General features: G+C 41.8%; 1 protein-coding gene across 3 annotated transcripts; it reads right to left on the bottom strand.

Moving 5' to 3' along the window:
• Positions 1-336: 336 nt before the first annotated feature.
• On the bottom strand, positions 337-11,865 carry C1H11orf54 (chromosome 1 C11orf54 homolog). Of its 3 annotated transcripts, none has more exons than XM_030234987.2 (9): positions 11,786-11,865; positions 9,083-9,202; positions 6,966-7,064; positions 5,932-6,005; positions 5,275-5,376; positions 4,163-4,339; positions 3,288-3,437; positions 2,590-2,706; positions 337-614 (listed from the first exon to the last, which is right to left on the bottom strand). In XM_030234987.2, the coding sequence occupies exons 2-9, from the start codon at positions 9,138-9,140 to the stop codon at positions 441-443; spliced, it is 951 nt and encodes a 316-aa protein (XP_030090847.1). In that variant the 5' UTR covers positions 9,141-9,202; positions 11,786-11,865; the 3' UTR covers positions 337-440. The 3 variants fall into 3 exon arrangements, with proteins under 3 accessions (XP_030090847.1, XP_018763964.1, XP_009100999.1); XM_018908419.3 differs by having other exon boundaries at positions 11,756-11,863; XM_009102751.4 differs by having other exon boundaries at positions 11,706-11,855.
• Between the last annotated feature and the right edge of the window lie 10 nt (positions 11,866-11,875).

The following is an 11,875-nucleotide window of genomic DNA, read 5'->3' as shown; positions in this document are numbered from 1 at the left end:
CTCGGAAGGAGGAGGGGCCAGCGCCGAGTGGGCTCGGCTGCCTCCGGAGGTACTCACGAGGGGCGGGGCCAGCACAGTGAAGGGACGGTGTTGGGGCAGAAACTCGCAGCTGGCATCATTTACTTTTCCGGCCTTATTTTTGACCAGAAGTTGGTTTCATGTCCCGTTCTAAACATAACTTCACCTCTAGTTCCCCATGGTCAGCTGTGGCCACGCAGGAAGCTCAACCAAACAAAAGGAAAACATACAGTAACATTGCCATTAAATTTCCCTTTGAATTCGGTCGTAACGCGCGCTCTGCGTTCTGCCCTTTGACACAATTAAGAAAGCGGCAGCTAACTATTCTCATATTTATTCTTAAATCTGATAAGTGATAATTGAAAGCGTTACAAAAATCAGCATTTGTACTTGAGGAAGATGCAATCGGCCCGGACGGAGGCTCAGTCTCTCCCGACGAGGTGCGTCTCCGGGGGCCGATCGATGCGGAAGAGCAGCTCGGCGGGCTGGAAGTAGCCCAGGTACTGCACGCTGTCCGGGCTGGTGTCCTGGTGGTAGTGCCCTCCTTCGCCGTGGTGGCTGAAACAGTGCGTGTGCTCCACACGCAGATCGAAGCCCTGGTACCAGACAGAGGCCCGTCATCAACGTGCTCGTGGGAACAGCATTTAGAAGTCTCAGGATAGTCTATCCTAACACGCATTTCCAACATCTCCAAACGTTAAGCAGTGAAAACTTGCTTTACACTTGTGAAACCAATAAGACAAAAGAATTTAGAAACCCTGACAGCCTTCAGCTTTTGGTGTTAATCTGACTGAGATGTCCTTTTTAACCTTTTTTTCCCCCCTACCTTTCTTTCCTGGGATTAAATAATGCAAGCCACACCAAGGCACCTCTACTGGAAATGAAACCCCTTTGCACTGAATTTTCATAGGCCCATGTGATAAATGGACTATCTCCAATTCTGAGAGCCAGCTTAGATGAATACAGGAAGAAAAATGAATAAAATAGCAACTAACATCCTAAACCATGAGATCAACAGCATCAGTTTTATGTATCATAGAATCGGTTGGGTTCAAAGGGACCTTCGCAGATCATCTATTCTAACCACCCTGTCATGGGCTGGGACATCTTCCATTCAACCAGCTCGCAAAAACCCCTCTAACCTGGCCTTGAACACTTCCAGGGATGGAGGATCCATATCTCTGGGCAACCTGTCCCTCGCCTCTTCTTTGGTCACTACATGTCCCAGTAAAAAGTTTCTCTCCATCTTTCCTAAAAGCCTCCTTTAAGTACTGGAAGGCTGCAATAAGGTCTTTCCAGAGCCTTTTCTTATCCAGGCTGAACAATGTCAGCTCCCAGTCTCTCTTCAAAGGAAGAGGTACTCCAGCCCTTGGCTCATTTTCATGGCCCTCCTTGGGCCCTGCTCTTACAGGTCCACATCTTTCTTGGGACCCCAAAGCTACATGCAGCACTCCAGGTGGGGTCTCATGAGGGAAAGAATCCCCTTGCTTGACCTGGCCACACCTAGTTTGACATAGCCCAGGACATGATTATTTTCCTGGGCTGCAAGGGGATACTGGTGAATAGTGCTATGGCATTGGAATGCCATTGTCTCCTGCTCTTCTTGTAGTGACACTCAAACATTTCCAAAACCACAGGTCTAGCCAAGTGCTGTTGAGCTTGCAGTGGATGCAGACAGAAGAAACCCAGAGGCATCCAGCACACAAGCTGCATTGGTTCTGAATGGAGCAGCTGCCGATGGCTGCTTTCAAAGGATGCATCAGTGGATTATGGGAAGATACAGTATAGCCTTAGGCCAAAGGCTGCCACATAATGACACAATAAAACCACACCCTTCAACATATTTAAGCCTACAGTATGTCCTACTTACCTCGGGGAAAAACATTTTTTTATTAATTATGACTGCATTGTTATTTATAAAATAGCCATTTTCATGTATGGTTTTCTGGTTACTTTTAAACAAATAGTTTTCCTAATTATGAACACCTTAATGGTTTTTGAAACAAGATTGGTTTTCACCCTGAATTATTTGCTGTTGAACTTGGTGCTTGTGAAAGATGCTAGGTAAGTTTCCAGCATGAGGCTTTGCAGACTTTAATTTACATCAGCAACAGGACACATGCTTCATGTCTTTTGACACAGCATTAGCAGAGGGAGTTGTTATGAAAGTGAATTACAGAAACAGGTGGCTGAACCACCTTCCATGCTCTTGACATTTCTCCCAGTATGGCCAGCAGTGAATGCAAACTGTACTGTTCGGTTTGGGATGCAAACACTTGTTGCAAACACTTGTTGCAAACACATGCAACAGAACCATGAAGTTAATCCACTATGAACAGCCACTACGTTTCAGAACAGATTCACCTAGCCTCAATTCAAACAATTCAAACAGTTCACAGAAATGAGAAGCTTCTCAATCATTGCCCCAGCTCTGGAAGAGCTGAGCACAATATATATATATATATATATATATATATATACACACTCCCATTCTTGAAAGGAAAATCACATCCAAGACAAAAATCATTACAGGTCTCAGTCCATACTTAGAAAGGAGAAAAAGAGACTCACCGGATCTCTGGAAACTATTACTGGCTGACAAATCAGTGGAGCCTTCATTTCAAAGAATTTGAGCCAGTTATTCACATCCTCATCAGTATTCAGGGGACAGGCAGAAAATTCTGGAGGCTAGAGCAAAAATAAAAGCTTTTTAAGTAAAAGGAAGACACTTGCATCAGGATACCTTTTATCTAGCAACTTTGCTTTTCCCTCCCCATTATTCTGTTCATTTTCCTTACTGACTGAAAGAAGTTCACAGTATCCATCACTCTCTTTCTTCCGGAAACAGAAGCGACCGGAATCTTATGTCTTTCATTGCACAGGTAGTGGGAGAACTACTGAAGTGAGGATGCTCCTCTGCTCCTCCTCCTGGTACATTTTAGAAGCTCAGTTATTTTTAAAAAAGTTTAATGCTTCTCATCTGAGTTCATGTATTTCATTTCAATTCATTTTACAATAGCTCTCCAGTTTTTTAGCTGCACACAGATTTCAAAAGATGATGGCATTAATGCCAACTAAAATAGAATTACTAGTTTTGTAACACTGATTTTGTAATGTCAACTCCTTACTTTAATACCGTGACCATCCTAATAGTTTATGCATACATTTAAAAATACAAAATAAAGTGAAGGGACTAAGATGTTACACCCTGATTTATCCTTCTGTTTTCAGGAGGACAAAGAAAGTTACATGCATTGAGAACAACGTACCATAATGTGAATCTTTGCTTTCCCCTTCTGAATGATAAATGTACCACCCATCCCAACTGGCTTTTCTCCATAGTGCTTCTCTAAAGTTTGTCTCAGACAGGTCACAAAGTTAAGCTCTCCAGTTCTTCCATTGGCTTTCACTTCAATGACCTAAAAGATAAAGTCAGTTTGTCACTGCCATCTCCAGCTGCTATAGGCTGAAAAGGTCTGTGAAAGCTGCTCTGAAATTCTCCCAAGCTGATAACCCAATATCACGTTTTGAAAAGATAGTTTCCATGCAAGCGCTGCTGCACTTGCATCTTTCCAGTATGTGACCAGCTCTCTTTTCCTTAGTTCTGTTCAATGCTAGCTTTACCTGAAAAGGAAGCTGGGCAGCAAGAGATTTACCTATATATGAGACAGTGACCTGAGCAACTCCCTTCTGTCCACCAGCTGGCTTCCACTCTATCAGAAAGAAACACTGAGTAACAGAGAAGGCTGTTCGGTTTCCATGCAGCACTCGGGTTTTCAACTGTTCTGCCAGCATCTCTTTGTGCTGGCTGTGTCAGGAGAAGCACTTGTGCAAAAAACTACCTAAATGCCCATTTACACAAGTACATTGCACCATTACCTTAAGTCACTGCTAGTTTGGATTGGATTTGGATGAGTGATTTATGATGGAAAAGTTTTTGTAAACTAATACCTATCCCTCAAAAATTCAAGTGCCTCTGTCTCTACTAATTCTCTCCCTCAATTGCTGGCATCAGTTCCTTATTTTTACATGTTTCTCTTGTGGGATTACTACTTTACTATTATCACAGAATGCTGATAGGAGAACCATGAGTTTCCAGTCAGTCACAAAGCACTGCAAAGTCACCTTAGATGGAAGTACATACCTTACCAGGTTGGCCCTCACTGGCATAAAGATTGGCCAACAGTCCAAACTCACAATCAGTGTATTTGCTGCTGTACTTCTCAAGCAGGCACCCTTTATCTGCAGGATTTATCTGAGCAATGTAGCTCCCATTTACAGCAGGCTTTTTTTCACTCTTAGTTTGAACAATAGGGATAAACTGGGAAAAAGAACATATAAGAATAAGTCAATAAGAACATGTAAGAATCAGCCAAATGAACTGAACTCACATAAATGTAATTTAAGCTGTGGACCATGATCCCAAGAAAAAATTGTCTTCATCAAACAGCTCTGTCTCTCAGGATGAGGTCTGTACTGGTAAGAAAAATGCAGTAATATTGTAATGTAATTGAAAGGTCCAGAAAACAGGTCTACTTTTTCTGAACAATTACACTTAATGCTATATAAAGATGAATGCTAGTGTTAAAAGAAACAAAAGAAAGGAAAAAAGATTTATAGTATGCAAATATTGGAATTCTATATAATACTCTCTCAGTGTACAATAACAACCACTATTACAGTGGCCCAAATTTAAAGCTGATATGGACTATCACATCTGCCAATAATTCCATCAAAAGGAGACAGCAAGACCAAAGGTTTATGCCTGAAAAAACCTGTGATTAACTAAGGTCTCCATAGACAATAGTTTTTGTCTCCTACCCCTCTGGCAGTTCATAATTTTCTATGTGGTATCTTTAAAATCAAACAAAGTGAAACAAAGTCATGCAAGAGGGCAAAAGACAGGGAGTATTTCAAAGGCCTTTACCAGTAAGTTTGAGAAGCATTTCTAAATCTTGGAATTAAAACCTTTGGTCAGGTTTTTGTCAATCAGTTTCAAAAACCATGTTTCTCACATGTTTCAAGGTAATCACATGCTTCCTGAAGAACAAGTTAAAAATTAATCTTATAATCTCAGGAGTATGTACCTCAGTGGATGCCCCTCATCTCAATTCCTTCTAATGTGTTTTATGTGTTTGTGGTGTGAAAGTGTTTATTAAATACATTGTTGCAAATGGGGAATACCCACTATAATACTGCTTTACTGTTGTGATACTTCCATGAATTCATTGAGAACCATCACTCTTACATACTGACCTCAGCATTTATTCCAAGAACTCTGGATGAAGCAGCTCCAGCTCCAAGAATGAAGGCTCCAGGCAGCTCTATGTCCTTTGCAACTCTATTTAGATCATAAACCTGTAAAAGAAAAACAATACTTCCATGCCTGGAAGTGTCCAAAGCTAGGCTGGATGGGGCCCTGAGCAACCTGACCTAGTGGGTGGCATCCTTGCTCACTGCAGGAGGGGTTGAAACTAGACTATCTCTAAGGTCTCTTCCAACCCAAACCATTCTATGATTTTGGTGTGGTGCTCTGATCTGCAATTGTCAGTCTGTAATCCTGGAGGCATTTAATTCACAACACCCACCCTCATTAAAATTTTGATAGGTTGAACATGGCTTCTGAATACAATGTTTAGTAATAACAAATTTGGTAGATGTCTATTTGTTTACCAAAAGATAGATTCTACCTGTATGTTCCCTGCTTATTTTATTCAAAGACTGAATTATTGTTCTTATTGGATTTTGTGACATACAATACACATCAGAATCAGTCCATTAAACACTGAAAAGTGTATTTCACAAGCGTAGAATTCTAGTATCTAGATCCTACTATCTCTTAGTCCTTAGTTTTGTTTATTGCTTTTCTTTTGACAAATGTATTAAATCCCACAGCTACAGGGAAAAACTCACTTTTTCTTTCTGTACAAGAGGTATGAGGTAAGGAACACCTCCCACATCTGCTATCCTAGGCTTTCCACAGATTCCTGGAAAAATACAGCCAGTTAGCTTGGTAAAATCTTTTTTTCCCAATAATCTTCACTAAGCACGCATTGTAACCCACCAAAGACCCAGTTCCTCAAACTTCTCAAACCCTTGAGAACACTATTTTGCTAGCATACTTAGATAAACTGTTGAACTATCAAGAAGTCCAAGCCCTAAGATTATTCACAGTAGGATTTAATGCTGCACAACATGTTGTAAAATAACATTCTCTAAGCACAAAAAAAATTTGCCAGAGTGGACAACACCTCCCATTTGCCAGTTCTTCAGTAACACCCTCACCACACAGTAGAGAACTCTGCTGGGACTCCACTTGCAAAATTTTAGCAAAGCTGAAAGCTGTCTCAGGACAATTTATCCCACTTATTTGGATATGTATTTTAAGAAGAGATGAATAGCAGCCTGGAGGTGTTTCTTTTACATTGATGCCTGAGGGAACTCAGAGGAGTAGCACAGATGACATGTCAGTCTTCCAGACAGCTAGTGTCAAACAAGATGAATCCTATTCAGAATAAGAGAGGTTCACTTCATTGACATTCATGAATGCCAGCAATTTAAAAATTAATGGAAGTACAACTCCTTAGGTTCAGATAGTGGTTGGTACAATTCAAAAAAATTCAAATTCAAAAAAATTTTTTCATCTGAAAGATAACAACTTAAATTCAAAACCTTTTCAGTACACTAAATAATGCTTATGAAATAAGTAGGTATGCAATGATAGGTAAAGAAAAGAAAAATATGACAAGTACTTAGCAATGACTTGTCCTTGTTCATACATCAACTAGGAAGCAAATCCAGAACTAAAATGTAGCTCTCCTCTCATGCATATGCTTTACCTGAAAAGCATTTTAAGCTCTCTCAACATCTTTAAAGGATCAAAACTAAGCAGGATCATGCCAAAAAAACTGGAGAAGTCTTAGTGAAAGACAGGAATGCTAGGTCACCTTTAGCAGGAAAGTTGAAGGGTTCCTTAGTCAGATCAGGACAGTCTACAACAGAGACTTGAACATCAGCAAAGTTCTCTTTAAGCCCTTTCTGCAAAACTGTAATAAAGAATAACGGCAAAATTATTGACAATGAAAAATTACCAAGAGTCTGACAAGTTTCTAACAACAATAAACATATCTGTTTGGACTTTAATTCTGCAAGATACATTATTTAGGCTTACCCTAAGCAACTCCATTGATTTAAATGTCTGCAGGCACTTGTAACATTACTCTGAGCTTCAGAGAGGAGCAAAAGTTTGTCCAGATAATTGTTTGCCACATTAATTAATTTTAAGAATTTAAAAAACATTTTCATTGAAATACACTGACTGCTCCAAGCAGCACTAGGAGCAGCACAGTGTGAAGTAACATGGGTAAACTTCAATTTCATTCAGCACTGGGTTTGCTTCAAAGAGCAGACAATTATGATCACAGTCAAATATGATGCAAGAGCAAAGGAGGAAGCAAGATTTAGCTGAAGCAACAATCAGTTCTTTACATATATTAACCAGACAGTTTGCAATAGCTTGATTATAATCTCAGTCTCTGCTGTCTGGAAATTTCTACTGCCATGGGATACTACCTATCATGTTTATGCTCTTCTGGAGATTTTCTGGCAAGTGCCACTATCACAGCAAGACAGATAATGAATGGTGTTAGTGATAATGAACCAAATCTAAAATTTTTTGTTTGCTTCATATCAATGCTTTTTTAGGCTCAGAACTTGCAAAGTCACTCAAACAACAGGGAGGATAAGCTGAGTGCATTGTTTGGAAACAACTTCCAAACGTTTAGTGTGGGATTTTCTTCACATACACTACTTCAAATACTATGTTGAAAGGTCCAGGTTCTTTATTGCCTGGGGGTCTGCTTTGACAGATGTCTCAAACTAAAGAACAGAACATCCAGTCTGTGATCTCAAATCAGGTGGTTCCTTATTTACACAGACTTTCCTGTGCCTTTGTTTCTTCCAGTTAGGGTTTCAGCCATACCTTACCTCTTGAGATCAGATTTACCAAGCTCTTGACCAAAAGTAGTAGCTGGTACTTGGTACATTTCTAAATACATCTCAGTACCTTCTGGCAAGTGGACAAGGACAGTAAAAGGGCACTCTTCAAATTATACCCAAAATCTGAACAGCAACACAATTCCCAGCTTACAGGAGATCCTCAAGACAGATCAGGAAAAAAAGGAAAATTCTGTTTTGTGATGAAATTTTTCTGATACTCTTTCAAGCTGTTCTACGGCAAGTATGTGGTGTTCTCTGCAGCAGCCCTGGCCTACTGCCCCCATCTGACTGGGCAAGAAAAGCACCGGGAACCACCCAGGGCACTGCTGGGACCAGATGATCTCAATACGTGGAAATGTCAAACTGACACAGATTCAGGAAAGTGGCAGACTGAACTTGAGGATCAGTCTGAAAGACAAAAAAACTTCAGTATATCTGCTGGAGGGGAGAGACTGCCAGAAGGAATAATGTCTTTCTACTAGGGCAAGAATTAAAGCTCATGAGCAGCTGCGCTGAACCCAGAAGTCCCTTCCAACCTCAACCATTCTGTTATTCCCAGCATATCTTGCAAAGGCCTCAGAAAGAAGTAAACTACAGAAGATGTTTCCTGCAGCCCTGTTCTAAGGCAATCACGAAAGGAAGAGCCAACTAGGTTCAAGCAAGAGGATCTGCCATGCTACACTGCATCTTGTCAGCTATGTTTTGAGCAGTCCTGAAAAAGAAATACTGGAGGCTAGAGGAGGACAGATGATTATGTATTTGTAAAGAAGTTTGGTGTGTAGTGGTCAAACTTTCACGGCCTGCACACAAATCTGCATATTCAGCAGTTTTAAAGGAATTGAGAGCCCATCTGTGTGTTTAAATATCTTGGGGGCTTGGGGAGGAATCATTGTTTGCTGTAAGAAAATCATCACATATAGAGAAATAGTGCTGTTCTTTGCCTCTCAGTGTGCTAAAGGCAGGAATTCTGCATGTACTAGCTGTAGAAAGACTTTGATATGAGCTTTAAGATAAGTTTGAAGAGTACATTACAAGTTTGTATAAAGTCACATGTTGCATTACTTACCCCCAGCAAGCTCCTCCAGACTTGGGACATGAAAAGCAAACCTTTCGACTTTGGCCATTTCCTGATGGGTGCTGATCTCTTCAGGTAAGAAGTGACAGTACAGCACACTGCAGTACTGGTCTGCCAACAAAGATAATAGTTTAACAATTTAAACATGCTCCTTTCAACACGTTAACTATTTTTCAATTTCACTCTAGAATACATAGAAAAAATAGAACTGTAGTTCTGGCATCACAGGAGAGACTGACAGCTTCAATAGTAATGTTGAATTTCTTATGCATTTTGGAAGAAGATGAGTCTGTCAGCCCTATAGCTGGCTCAGAGCATTACTCATATTGGTCCTCAAGCTGACAACTGGGTGCAGAGAAAACATATCCTACACTGAATGCAGATGAAGTGATCAGGAGATTTGAGTGTCTTTGTAAGCTTGGAGTCACAAGAAAGTTTTGAAAGGAACCTGAGCTTTTCTGAGCACATCAGCTCCCTCCTAAGGTCTTCCCAAATTTAATGTTTACTTTTCCAGCATGGGCAATGGTGGACTTTCAACCCCAGCTGTGACATAGTCTCCATTTGATTCTGGGCATGTGTTTCCCCTTCCAGAGTGGAACAGGCTAGCAGCAAAATAGAAATCAACAGCAGCAAGTTCTGCAGTATCAGGCTCTGTACCCATACAAAAAGTATGTAAAATAAAAAAGTATGTACTGTAGCAAAAAGTTTTGAACATGAGTTTAAGTGCCCCTTCAGAAATGAAGTGTACTTCAGTCAGCCATGAAACAGCAAACCAGCTAGAAGGGCAAGGCACTAGGTCAGGGCAGAAACAACTGATTGTACGCTACCTAAAAATCAGCTGCAGCAATCATTAACTCCTTAGGCACATACTTGCTACATACAGCAATTAAAAAAAAAAAAAAAAAAAAAGGGTCCTATTTACCCAGATCTCAGGTGGAATAAGGAAAAAAGTGAGATCCTAACTGCATTCTTAGACCTGACTCTTTGTTAGAAAGGACTATGGTGTGAGACAGCTGCTTATGAACAGTTCTGGCTTCGGTTTTTAAAATATCCTAACTTTTATGACTGTCAAAAAATGTAACTGTCCTTACACCATGTCCTCTTGAGTCTTCATAAAGGAAAAAAACCCCACCAAACCAGGGTGGAAAAAAGGAAATAAGAAGAGTGGGGAGATTGTAGCAGCCACTTAACTGAAATCTTTGAGCTGAATGCTCAGCCACCCCAAATTACTGCTGTAGCAAGCAGTAGAGAAGAGAAGAATGACTACAACCTGTGTATAATAATTCCCATCTTAGTTGGTCTTGTTTATCTCCATAGTTAATTTCATCCCTCCTCTGGCTCTGGAGGAGAAAGCAGCAGGCTGGATTTGGTGCCTCTGGTAGAAGCCTCATGTCAGGTGGAGTGAATCATACCACAAGGCTTTAAGTGTGCAGCAAGAAAGGGAGTAATTAGCCATAGGCAGAAAGTGAGAACATGGCTTTGGGAGCATTGTTTTAGATGATCCTCGTCCCCTCAAGAACCTTTTGCCACATCCAGGAGGAAGCTGTGCCAGCACTCAACACATCGGTTGTCCTGAAACGGTCTGAGAAGACAAGCTAGAACTGCTGTTGTGCAAAAGGCAGAGACAAGACTTGTACAGTATTCAAATAAGATAGCTCCCCACAATCAAGAAAAGAGCGAAAGACTGTAGAAAAATTTGATGTACCATAACAAACCCAATCTGAGGTAGACAGTTTTTGCCAGGAAAAACACATAGGAGTAGATCCACAGCCCACCACTCAAATATTCACAGGGGAGTGAATTGTGTGGTGTGGGACAAAGAGAACCTGAGACAACAGCACACAATTAAGATCCATCACGGAAGGGTGCAGTGACACTGAATTGCTACAGAAGAATTTCAAAGAAAGAACACAAATGCTAAAGGGATGATAAAACTATTATAGATGTGGGATGGTGCAACTAGAATGGAGGCAACAAAGACTTAAAAGTCTACTTTTGAAGTGGGAAGAAAACATTAGAGAGAGTAGCCAGGTGCCCGGAGAAGGCAGATGAAACGTGAAACATTAGATTAATTATGTGTGTGGGGTGTCTATTATCAAAAGCTGAATTGAAATTAGCTTGGAGAGTTACAGGCAAAAAGGAGAGGTTATAGGCAGGCTAGACATGAGCCGGGAGGGGGATGGTGGGGGAAGAAATATCCATGGAAAAAATTGAAGACGGCAGTTGTGAGAGAGAAATTTAGCGATGACACCAAGAAGAGCAAGGCATCCAGAGATGCAGAAGGCGTATTTTTCGCCTGGGGCGGTGCGAGGAAATCCCGTATGGGGCAGAGGAAAGCTGCGGGGCAGTAGAGACAACTGAACGGCTGGGATTTGGGGAAGAGACGGGTCACGGCAGGGAATGAACAGGCGTGCTAGGCGAGGCGAGGCTCCGTAGGGACAGAGAGCATACCGGCAGGCAAAGGCAGCGGAGAGTACTGGAGCGAGAGAGCGCTAAAGGCGGCGGCACGCTTGGCATAGCTGCGGGGGAAGGAAGGGGCTGATCAGGCGGGAGCTGCCAGCTCGGAGGAGCCTGGGGAAAGACAAGCAGCACAGCAGGAACGGGAGCCTCTCACCGGGCGAGAAGCTGCGGGAAGCCGGGACCAGTCCGAGCTCTGCCACGTACCGACCGCCGCTATCGCCCGAGCGCACGTACCTGCCCTGCCGCCGGGACTGGCACAGCGAGGCAAGGCAGGGCAGGGCTGGGCTGGGCTGGGCTGGGCCCGGCTCGGCTCGGCTCGGCTCC

This window comes from Serinus canaria, chromosome 1 (genome assembly GCF_022539315.1).
Source record: "Serinus canaria isolate serCan28SL12 chromosome 1, serCan2020, whole genome shotgun sequence".
Lineage (NCBI taxonomy): Eukaryota > Metazoa > Chordata > Aves > Passeriformes > Fringillidae > Serinus > Serinus canaria.
Note: the sequence above shows the minus strand (reverse complement) of the source record. Positions and strands in the feature narration are given on the sequence as shown.

Coding starts and splice junctions, on each gene's coding strand:
- C1H11orf54 (XM_030234987.2), bottom strand. CDS start 9,140: ATGGCCAAAGTCGAAAGGTTTGCTTTTCATGTCCCAAGTCTGGAGGAG. Junction 6,006..6,965: donor CTTCAACTTTCCTGCTAAAG/GTGACCTAGCAT, acceptor GTATTTTTCCAG/GAATCTGTGGAAAGCCTAGG. Junction 3,438..4,162: donor GTGAGGGCCAACCTGGTAAG/GTATGTACTTCC, acceptor TTTATCTTTTAG/GTCATTGAAGTGAAAGCCAA.